Raw genomic sequence first — 12,297 nt, 5'->3', positions numbered from 1 at the left:
CAGAGATGTTCTCAGGGATTACTTTTTCTGTAAACTTGACTATGGCAATTGTTTGAATGTTACCTCCACGTTTAAAATGGAAGCAAAAGTCCATACACCTTTTGTGGATGAGTAACAAAATGGAACTAACTGACTCAGTTTAATTGCCTATGGTACACAATACACAATACTTGACAGACACTAGAAACTGTAGAAAGTTGATTTCAACTATTATTTCAGGAGTAACCTACCTGGTGTCTTATTAGTTAATCACAAGCTGGGATTATATTTAAATATAAAAGCTTTATCTTAGTAGCATGCCTTCACAATTTTAGTCTTCTTAAGGTACTCACCTATTTATTACCTGCGCTCACAGGTCTCATTTTCTGTTAGGTTTCAGAAGCAATTATAAAGTCATTTATTGCCTCCATTAACGTTATTTTTCCTGTTATTTTCAAATCAAATGCCATGATTTCTTTTCCAGACGTATTTCTGCGAAGAGCTCCTTTTCCAGGTGTGAATGTATTTCATCCCGTATACAGAACCCAAGGAAATATAGCTACACAGATTTTATTTTAATTATAAGCACAAAGTCACAAGCTGAGCTTTGTTATACTTTAAAATACATATTTCAATAACTGCCAAGCTATGCTGCTGTTACCAAAAGGCATCTCAAACTCTAAAGGGGCAGATCTTGAGTTTCATCTATTACCAACTTTGAAAGGTAGTCTCTGTAGCGAACAGTATTTGTTTCTGGATCTAGAGCAGCAGCGAGCATGTTGTCCATTTCTTCCTGAGTAAAGGGCTCACCTGAAAGACAGTAGAGGACACTTTGTCTTGATAAGTATTCCTTTCAAGGCTAGTGAAATTCCTTTGCAATGATATCCTTTTGGTTCTCACACAGAGGAGAAAAGGAGCAATACTAAGGATCCAACTCCTTTACTTTTGCCAATGTAAGTCCTCCATACCATGTGAGCTGGTCTTAAGGAAAGGAGACAGAGGGCCTGGATCTTCTGATCTCCTTCTAGTTCACAGACTCCAAAACAGCCTGCTCTTCTCTGCCACAAGGATTTTGAAACAACCATTTCTGTCAGAATTAATTCTTCTAATATGTACGTTAGAATTATTATCTCGTATTTGGCTATCCTTGCACTTGTATTTACATCATGAAAGGCTTCTGGTTTTTCTCTCGTAGGAGTTTCAAAGCTGCTGGTGGCCTACTTCATTCCTCTTTGAGAACAAGGTTCCCATCTGAGGATAGGTCTTGCGCAAAGCATGCACATTGTTTTGTACTTGAGGCCTGCAGGCATGAGTCAGCCATGCAAGAAGAGCAGGGATATTGGGTATTACATGATATACAACTTAAATCTGGGCTTTGAATCTCTTTGTTTGCATACAGCACTAAAATTAAGATCAAGATAATGTAGGAATGAATGAGCACTGAAACTACCTGAAACATCTGGAAAACTAAAATACAGCTTTACAGGAGGACAGAAGAGGAGTCATATCCTTAGGAAGCATACAGATGTGCACAGTATCATAAAATATCCACAAAAACATTCTTTCCCTGCATTATTTACCAGTGAAATGTTCTAGTCTGCAGCCACTCATCATGACAACAGTATTGTTTGAAGAAAATGTGCCTACTCCTGGCAAGTTTTAGCATGCACAATGTGGACCTCAAGGTGTCATATACACATGTAATGTTTATTTACTTAAAAACTAATGTTATAAAATCATGTTACCTTCTTCAGTCATATATTTCACTAGCTCCTCTTTAGTAATATATCCACATTTATTCTTATCCAAAGCCTGTAAAGGAAAAGAGTAAAACGTGGTTTTAACCATGTTAAATCAAGAATCAGCACCTTCTTTCCAGCAATGAGGTACGTGAATAATTAGTTACAGACCTCAAATGCATGTAGAAGAACATCTTCTGGAATAGGCCGGTAGCTGAAACATTGAACCAGAAAAATTAAGTTGCTGTTTGCCAAGGTGCTGTACTGTTCTGAAAGAATAAAATATGAGTACTAAAGGAAAAGGAGAAGTTACTTTCTATCACAGTTTACTAAGTTTGTCTATCAAATATTTAATTCCGGCTTGACTTTTTGGAACTGTCCACATCTTTACCTCTTACGTCTTTTATTGTACTCCTCTTTAATCTTCTTTGTGCTAAGAAGCCAGCTGAATGGCTTCTGCATGTCTGGGCTGGCTGAATGGGTTAGTAGGAAGCAATAATGGCTGAATCATCCCGTGTAGCCAAGGCACTGAATAGAAGATGGCCAAACCAAGAAAGCAAAGTTTTGTCCAGGTACACCAGTAGCTAGGCAACAGATCACCTGGTGGGACTTTGACAATCTAATGATCTGATGATGAGCAAAGGAGTCTGGTAGCTATAAAAGGAAAGGTCTGTCACTAACAATTTCTGAGAGAGAGGAGAACTGGGCACTTGTGTGCATGCATATGTGTGCCTGACTTCAGGGCTGGAAAGGAAACACTGCACAGTAACACAGACCTTCTATATCCCAGCAGACTCTCACCAACCCACAGGAATACTAAAGAGAAGATGTTGAAGCCATGGAGGTTCTAATGGCTTGATTGTTTCATCCAGACCTGACTTGCTCTTTCACTACCTAAAAATCAAATGTGCTAAGAAGAGGCCTTGTTTTTTGTGATCCAAATCTCACATGCCCTTGGATAAGTGAACTATGCACACAGTGCCCCAAAAGATAAAGTGGGTCCTGAGAAGGCTGCACTATCCTGAGGAAGGTGTAGGGTCAGGTTTTTGTGTGTGTGTATTTCTGTGGAGGGGGTGTGGAGAGGGAGAAAAGAGCCCAGAGCATCAAAGTATCATCTTGTGAAAGGGTGAACATCAGTGTGGAGCCAGAAATGTGCCACAAAGGCCAGAGAAGGCAGAGATTCAGGAAGCTGGAAGGCAAAGACCTGTGCCAGCACACCTGGACCCAAACACTGCTGGCTGGTCTGTGTCCAGGCATGGGCACAAAGACTCAGAGCCCCAAGGCTGCGAGACAGCTTTGGGAAATCCTACAGCTATTTCATGTGTAGAACACCCTCCTACCGAAGGCACTCTGTCTGTAAAAAAGCTTCGGAGTAACATAGAAACATAGAAAACATATCTATGTACCTTTGAATAACCAACAGCATTTTTCTTCTAGACTTCTAGATTGGTAGTCTTTTAGAGTGCTAATTGTGTACATTCAACTGTACCTGGCAGCTATTTTGAGACATGAATATGAAGCTGATTTATACAACTTATTAAAAATACACTATAGCAGACTGTGCTTCTCAGTAACTGTAACTCATGTGTTCAGAGAAAGCAATGGTTATGACCTTAATTTGCACATAAAACATTTCAGAGATGCACAAAACATATTGGATAGCAAGTTAATTCTGATTCACATTAAAAATACAAAAGCTACACATTATCACAATTCCTTATTATAAGCTGGTATTATTTAAAGCATCCATACAACATAATTTCATGCAAGAATTTTGAAACAAAATCTATCACAGTACTGTAAACTGAGTTTACATTAAAAAAAATCCATACTTCTTCCAATTATATAAAATTACTGTAGATACATTTATTCAGAACCAACCCTGTCAATCTGGAATAAACTACAGACAGAGAAAATCCACTTTCCATTACCTTCTGTTAAGAAGGACTTTTGTCATCACTGGAAGGAATTTTTCCAGATGAATGTAGCCTGCCGGGTCTTCTTCTTCTACCTAAAAATAAAACTTAAGTATGGCAGGGTATACAACTCATTAGCAAACATACGAAAACCAGAAAATTTGGTTGGTTCCTGCATTAAAATTACAGAGTTAGACTTCGAATATTTATATTAGAGTTTTAATATTACATGGCATCATAACATCTGAGTGAAATGCTTGTGGTCACATAGAAAGAAACTGGAGGAAGAAATAATATCCCAGGCAAAATGCAGGCCTGCTATTACAGACACTTTCAGCAACTCACTGTTGCCCTCTTGTGCTTAGAAACCATTCATGAAAAGGACTGGATGCCCAGTGACTGATCTTCTCTCTCACAGGAACTCAGCAGAGGTTTACACATTCAGATTGCGTTCATACTAGTAAAGTTTAGCAGGACCTGGAACACCCCCAAGCAGTGTAATGTGACCACCCAAAAGAGCAAACCATTAGCACATTCCCTGGCATGATTTTGGTCTGTGCCACCTAACACTCCACTCAGCAGTCACCAGGCCTGGCTGGGACCTAAGTGACTTTGCACAGTCCCTCTCCATAGAACATTTACCAGGGTCAACACGAGCTGCTCCGTGCCAGCTGGCTTCAATACCCAAGGATGTTTCTGGGCATACTGAATGTGCCAGTTTGGACATAATCCCGGTTTATTACACCTCAAGGATGGAATTTGTTGCCTCCACATGTTTCATAGCTACTAGAGACAGTCATCAGGGGAAGGACCAGCGAGGCAGGCAGATTGAGTCAGGGCAGTCTGAAACAGTCATAAGGCAGCCCATAAAATGCTACACAAAGAAAAGTTTCCCTTTGCATCTCAAATAAAGTAACAGATTAGTCCCAAAATATCAGAGACTTGTAGTAGCATTCTCACTGCATTCCTATTCTTCCACAGGAGATGAGCAACATAGTAGAAACTGCTTCTTATCATCCATGTGCATTCCTTCCCTGAAAAAGTTTTACTCCCAAAAGGAGCCCTCTTCATGGAGCTAGCCTGTTGCTGTCTGTGTTGAAACTGGATGCATGCCTTGCAGTCTCACATGGTAGCAACGACACCTTGCTAGGCTCTCCATGGACAGTGCAGACTGAAAGAAGACTCAAACAGGCACCGATTTGAAATCTCCTAACTGAGACAGGAAAAGATGAAGTAAGAAATCGTCCTCTTGGGATCTGGGTCAGAGCTGGGGATGACATCTCCAGTTGCTTAAATGGAGAGCTGCAACTGCTTCTGCATGTTCTTTTCCAGTGCTCTTGAAAAGCTTCGGTTGCTAAAAGCAGGCAACCATCAGCTTTTGCAGCTCTTGCTGCTTCAGAGTAGAAACTGGTTTTTCTTTCCCTTCTGTTTGGTGAGACTAGTGGAAGGGATCTTTAGCAAGCAAATGAAGCTGTTAGCATGCCTCATGATAAATCATATGGTACCTAAAGAATAATTTTTTACTGATTGATTGATTGATTGGAAAGATGTAATGAAATGTACTATGTACTCTAGGTGGTCCTGCTCTGGCAGGGGGGTTGGACTAGATGATCTTTCGAGGTCCCTTCCAACCCCTATGATTCTATGATTCTATGAAATACCTGGCAAAAATTAACTTCTTCCCAGTGGCATAACAGTTGGTCAATACACTGAACTATTCCATGCATTACAAATATTGAGATGTAAAAATACACAGGATGTTTTAAGGAATATTAGGTCAGAATCTCAATCTGCCTGCCTCTCTGGTACTTCCCCTGATGACTGTCTCTAGCTATTAGGTCAGAAGCCCACAGAGACAGAGGAAGAAATACAGTAGCTATTCATTTGAAATATACAGACAAGTCTTATATTAAGCAGAACAACCAAAAGCAATGACCCAAAACATCCATGAAGATGACAAGTTATATAAACCATGTTTAAGAGCCACAAAAAAACCATTACATCTGCTCATCCAAACAGCTGAAGGTCATCTGTGGCAGAGCAATGCCCTGAACCTGGGATTTCAAACTCCAAGCATCGTAGTAACCCTTGGATTAGCTTTCACCACCTCTAGGCTTATTATTTAATCTTAACTTTGTAAGTAGGCCTAAAGATAGGATATTAAGTATAGCATTTAGCATAAGGCAATATAGGAAACAGTATATGATAATTTTTAGAGATAAAATAATTATGTGAATGCTGATTTGGCAGATATGAACAATTTGAAGGCAACACATCGTAGTTTAACTACATTGAGGATAATAAGAAGATGAGACATCTAAGACACACAAGTAGTGAGAAACAGAAATTAATCACAGTTCACAATGGGCAAAAATACTAGAGAATATTAGAGAAATAGCTTGGTTACCAACTGGCCAACAAAGACAATTTTTACTTTATCTAAATTAAGACACAATGGTACCACCACAGTCAATGATAATGGTATCTTATATAAATTCAGATATATTTGCAATTAACATAATATATTAAGACTTCTACAGGAAGACAGTGTTCTTCTGGCACTAAACCCATGCCAAGGCTTCATTTACAGGCACCATGAATTCCTGGAAGACACCGATGTGCTGCAGCAGGTCCAGAGGACAGCTAAGCTGGGGAAGGGTCTAGAGCACAAGTCTTATTGATGAGCGGCTGAGGGAACTGGGGTTGTTGAATCTGAAGAAAAGGAGGCTCAGGGAAGACTATCGCTTTCTACAACTACCTGAAAGGAGGTTGTAGAGCAATGGTTGCTGATCTCTTCCCACAAGTAACAAGTGATACGAAAAGACAAAAAAAATGTTGTACCAGGGGAGCTTTAGGTTGGATTTTATAAAAAATTTCTTCACTGGAAGGGTTGTTAAGCACTGGAACAGGCTGCCCAGAGAAGTGGTTGAATCATCATCTCTGGACGTGCCTAAAACCCACAGAGATATGGTACTTAGGGACATGGTTTAGCAGTGGACTTGGTAGAGTTAGGTTAATGGTTGGATTTGGTGATCTTAAAGGTCTTTTCCAATCTAAATGATTTTATGACTCTGTGAAATCTTCTTTGATATTTAACTTCCAGTTCAGTGGTCTGTAAGGTTAACCATTACTCTTGAATGTATCCTTTCTTTTTGCAGTATTTGTACTTTAATTTAACATCCATATAATCAACGATTTCATACATGTTATACTGTCTTATCTCAAGAACCTTCTGCCTCATAGCTGCATTGCATTGTACATTGTCATGTATTACTTATCTCAAATTTTCAGTAATGTTGAAAATGGGTGAAAAAAAAATAGAAAATCCAGTCTCCTTGGTAGAGGGAAACAGGCCTTAAACTCTCCTGTTGACCCTGGACTGGGGGTGTGTGTGTCAAAGTATCCCCTTCCTTTTCTCAATTCTGTATCTTGAGTCAGGTGGACTGTTTATTTGCTGCAAACAAAATTATCTGTGGGTCACTAAAAAATTAATCTATATTAAGCACCAAAATTTCTCTCTCCATTTTGTCTTGTTTGTCAGTGAGAGCTGGGACAATATAGTACTGAGAGTACAGAACCAGAGCAGACAGACTGCAATATCATGTTAAAAGATCTTTCTCCTCTGATGGTCCTTTGCACTTCCTCATCTGAAGCAGCTGCGTCATTTTCAAAAGACTTAGCACAAGATTTCTCGTACTAAATTCTGATCTGTAAGAGACCAGACAATCCTGCTGAGGAGAGACTACTACTGCAGCCATCCAAATTTTTATTTGGGACAGGAAGAAAAGAGTCAGAGAGATCAATTGCCAGTATCCTGACCTATACGTGAAAAAGAAAAAAATCCTTCCCCCATTCCTCTCTTAAGGAATGGAAGGAATATCTTCCATTCCTTAAGGCAGCATATCAGTTTGCAAAAAGAATGGGAAATCATTTTCCCACTTCTTTGTCCCATTTATTAACCATACCCTGCCAAGGCATCAGCACACCGTCCTTTCTATTATAAACATAAGGTATGGAGACAAAAATCAATGTAGGCAAAAACTGTGAAGTTCCTTACCCCTGTGTATCACTGGGAGAATGGGAGGACCGACAGGTCTTGTGAGGTTTTATGTCTGAATCCTGACTTACAGGCTTAAGTAATCAAGTAATCTCAAGACTTGGAGAGACTTCACAAAAACAGGAAGTTGAGAGACCTGGCTATAAAATAGCTGTAACAGGACAGAGTGAAAAAAAAAAAAAATAGCAGGTCTTCCCTCTGTGTATTTTGGAATTTGATGTATAATTTTAACACCTTGTCAAAAATTTTTATTACTTAATCTTTCAGTGTGTGTCCATGGCATGTCCAGAAGAGCAAAATGATTAGGGTTTGGATTTCCTAATCCAACTGAGGTTTAGGACATTCTTTTTCACTATTCAAAAGCAATTTTTCCTTCATTTTCTATAAATGTCCCTCCACCTTGGCACAGTGTCACAGCGACCTTCTGGGTTAAAAAAGAACCAAAGACTCCTCATTTTAACCCATCAACACTGTTAACTCATCATCCTAAAGGCTTGCTTCAGGGTAACCTGAGACACTGCCTGCCTGCCTGCCTGAATCACTTCCATGACACTCCCAACCTCTGTGAAAAGAGCTTAGGTTTCCCACACAGTAAGGCAGAAGGGCCAAACTTCTCCAAGTTTAAGACTGGGAAAAATACAAAAGATCTAAATATTTACCTTTGCAAGCAGTTCCTGTAGATCTGCCTCAGTTGGGAAGCAACCGAGTGACCTGACAATTGGACCAATATCTCTGAAAGAAAGAAAGAAAGAACATCTGCAATACAAGAGTGTCTGTGTAGGATCCAGACACCAATTCAGAGCTTGCATATAGGAGTGTGCATGCACAAGAACACAGGCACACACAAGCATATGCATGTGGACTTTTAAGATTATGTCTTTGTAAGCAATGTCTATTTATACAGACATTAAATACTCTGGACGTTTTTGGAAGAGTACAATTGTTCTCGTGACTTTCACCAAAATTCTTCTCTACTATTATATTGCAGTGTTCTGTGTGCCATTTACTTTTCAACTGCTGTCCCCTAATTGTTAAGCTTAATTTCAGTAAAGACTACGTTTATTTAGTTCATAAAACACCTGGAAACCTACTGAGATGAAAGGTAATGAATAAAATACATGTTTACATTAAATGCTATAAAGATACAAATTCTAACTGCAGTAAAGAACAACTACAACAGGTCAGGAAGGAGGCAGCCCAGCTATGTCCCAGCTATTAGCCATTAGCTATTAGCCCAGCTATTTTCCCTGCTGTGCTCTGAAAAAGTCAAGCAGACCAACACAGTGGGTTATCACCACCCTGTTCATACTGTAAAATATATTCACAGCTTGCATTTACTACTGAACATGGTGCGGTTGTTCTTGGGTTCTGACCAAACTGGCAATGCCTCAAAAAACTTTAAGATAAACATCATCAAAGACTAAAACCAGGAGTACTGTAAAGCTGTAGAAAAGAGTACTAATGAGACTTACGGTATGACTGAAAACAAAATAACAGAAGCATCAATATTGCTTCTGATTTTCAATCCAATTTTACAACACACAGAAATTCAAGCATATTTGAATAAGTATCCACATTGCTTGTGGTTCCCATGATTCAAACCTCTGTAGTTTCTTCATCTTCACCAGTACATTTGGTGGAAAAAAAAAAGATTGCCTAATAAAAGTCGTAGATACAAGGAGCAACCACTTTTTAAATATCATCCTAAAATATTAAGATCCCAAACGTGACACACCAAGCACATGTAAAATATGACGTGTCAGTCTTTGGCCACCTCAGACAGGTCCTGAGGAGCTCCCATTCTGATTGAAAACATGTGAGAAGCACTATAATAGAAGTAAGAGAGGGAAAGGCTGGCTGCATAAAAATAGTTACAAAACAAAACCCAATCCCACACATGCAGTTGTCATGCAGCAAAGCTGTCTGTTCAAATGAGTCAGTGAAACCTTGTCCCCTGTGGACACGAATGGAAGTTTGGCCATTGGCCTCTATGAGGTCAAACATTTAGTCCTATTTTTATAATCCTTGTTCATGCTTCCTATTTCTAGTATGGATATACTGTATTTGATGCTCTCACTCCTGCACTCCCTCACCTTTTCCAGCTAAAAGATACTTGTAAATATTCTCTGCCTCCCCCTGAGAAAACATCCAACCCAATCATGCCTCCCTGCTGTCCCACACTATTTCTGCTCTTACAGATTGCTAAAGATGGGAAGGTTGCCATCATCTTCTGCCTCGCCTCATACTCAGCAGAACTGTGATGTGACTAAGGTAAGCCAGGCCCTGAAAAGTTTGCAAAATCTGGCATTGCAGGCTGCTGCTTCTGACAGTCTGTGTGTGTGCCAGCATGAGGATGTTGTTTGAAGTGTCTGCGGTCAAAAAAGTCACATCACATTTGGTAATAACATGGAGCTTAAGGGACCCAGGTAGGAAATTGTATTTTCCTCCCAGTCACTGCTGCTCATTTACTTCAACAGCTGCAGCTTCTGCTGTGTCACTTCTAGCATACAAAACTGATGGTTAAAATGAGTTTACATTCATATGGGTTTTGTAACACAGACGCAGTAACATTTTGGGCCACAGCTTTCACTCTACATGTAACGCTTTCAGTGACAAGATTTGCAAAACCACTAAAGCCCTTGACTCAGGGTGTGTCGTAAGCAGTGTGAAACAATATAGTCTTCCTCATGCTTAATTTCTTACTAACTTGTATTGGCACTAGGAGTCATGCAGTGCCAATGCTGGCCTGTCAAGCAAGGGTAATTTTCCATATTCTTCACAGGGATCTGATATTTCAGGCAGTAACACTCACACGTCTACAGCTGTGGTTAAGAATTGTGCTGTACTGCCACCTTCTGATACAAGATCATCAGCCATTAATAATCCCATTATTGTAATACAGCCCTGCAATATGAAACTAGGAATAATTAGACAATAAATCAGTGTTCATTGTCAGTTAAATGTACTATGATAAAAATTAATGTGAAGTTGTGCATTTACTGTTTAATAGACTTTTGAATGTCCCCTCTCACATGTTATGACTTACTATCTGAATGAATTTTTTTTTTAAGTCTATTTGTATCATTTGTTGTAGCATTTTCTCAGGCTCTATAATAGAGGGAGGAGTGCAGCAAATTTCACAAGCTATTTATCCAGGACTTCAGATGTAAATGACAAACAAATAAGCAACAAGTATGTCATGGTCCAGTGAGGGCTTGGGGCTCCCTAGGGCTGAAGCGGGGTGGTAGTGGCAGGCACTCCCCATGGCAGGTGGCAGGGCAGTACCAGGCTGCCGGGGCCTGTCCCAGTAGGGGGGGGCACTGGGGCAGCCTTGCCACAGGTGTTGGGCACCTCCAAGAGACTCCCCCAGTTCTGGTCATCCCGTTTCAAAATTAGCACAAAAATGAATGGCCAGAGCTATGAAATAGCATTTCCTAAGAGATTAAACACATGGCAGACTCATCAGCCTTAAGCTACTGCCATGGAGGACAGTTGTGGCAGACAGCTATGAAATCATTAATGGTGTTGAGAAGATTAATAGAGAACAATTGCTCACTATTTATCACAAGACAAAAAAAAAAAAAAAACAGGCGCCACTCAAATGATGATGTGGCAGACGTACAAAAAACAAGAAGAAATACTGCATATTTGCTCAGTTCCTCATATTGCTCTCCCAAGTAACTACTAGTAGCTCCAAGGAGGGTACTGGGCTAAATGGACTTTTGGTGCAATCAAGTATGATCATCTTTATAGCTATAATAATATAAATATCTTAATAATAATAAAAATTACATGCAAGTTTCTTCCCAGTTTCCTAAAAGCGCCTCCCTGTCAGAGCAATATCCACCTCCCACACTACCCCAGAGGACGCACTGCAGTTGGAGACACCTACTGAGAACTGGTAACTGACACACACACTGGCAGGGACACCCCTTCATGTCCTGGAACTATTGTGAAAGTGAGGGGATCCATATGGGATCCAGGCTCTATAGTGCCAAATGGTCTATGAGAGCAGAGATTTGCTAGTAATAATTGTAGCCTTGGACTCCTTGTCCAGCTGCAGTTTCCTCCTTCTTCACCACTCCCAGCATCCCTCTCTCAAGACACTTTCAGTCTTCAGCCACTGAACAATGCAAAAGGTGTACTAAACAAGCAGAGACTTAATTGTCCAATCAGGGCCGAAAGGACTGTTTCAATTACATTTTCTGATAAAGCAGAGGCATGTTTAGGGACCTATTTGTCTCTATTCTAGATCATGTAAGATTTCTATGTGAAGATATCTACAAACCTGACATCCACAGTTTTATTGCATTCACGGTCAAACACCTCAAAAGCTTCTATAATCTTTTTCTCAATTTCAGCTGTTGTGCCACCTGCAAAAAGAAACATAAGAAAAGAAAAAGAAAGATTCACTGAGCTGTTGCAACTGATTTATTTCCAGTTTGAGACTTCCAACATCAGAAGCACCAAAGCTGATAAAGGGGCAGACAGGAAAAGTACTTTGAAAAAGTAGACATTATTCTGAAAAGAAAAAAAAAAAACAAACAATCAAAAACACTCTAAATGCAGAATCTGTCATTTATTTTAGTCTTATGGTCTTGCTATG

At 39.8% G+C, this 12,297-nt stretch overlaps 1 protein-coding gene across 1 annotated transcript; it reads right to left on the bottom strand.

Moving 5' to 3' along the window:
- Nucleotides 1–658: 658 nt before the first annotated feature.
- EFCAB2 (EF-hand calcium binding domain 2) lies at nucleotides 659–12,064 on the bottom strand (the record flags this gene model as incomplete). Its single annotated transcript, XM_008935218.1, has 6 exons — nucleotides 659–789; nucleotides 1,725–1,791; nucleotides 1,890–1,932; nucleotides 3,650–3,729; nucleotides 8,351–8,423; nucleotides 11,980–12,064. Coding segments are annotated over 6 exons (479 nt in total), but the record flags the coding sequence as incomplete, so codon positions are not given.
- Between the last annotated feature and the right edge of the window lie 233 nt (nucleotides 12,065–12,297).

Source organism: Merops nubicus, unplaced genomic scaffold, assembly GCF_000691845.1.
Source record: "Merops nubicus isolate BGI_N331 unplaced genomic scaffold, ASM69184v1 scaffold4092, whole genome shotgun sequence".
NCBI classification, from domain to species: Eukaryota; Metazoa; Chordata; class Aves; order Coraciiformes; family Meropidae; genus Merops; species Merops nubicus.
This window is presented reverse-complemented; position numbering and strand designations above follow the sequence as displayed.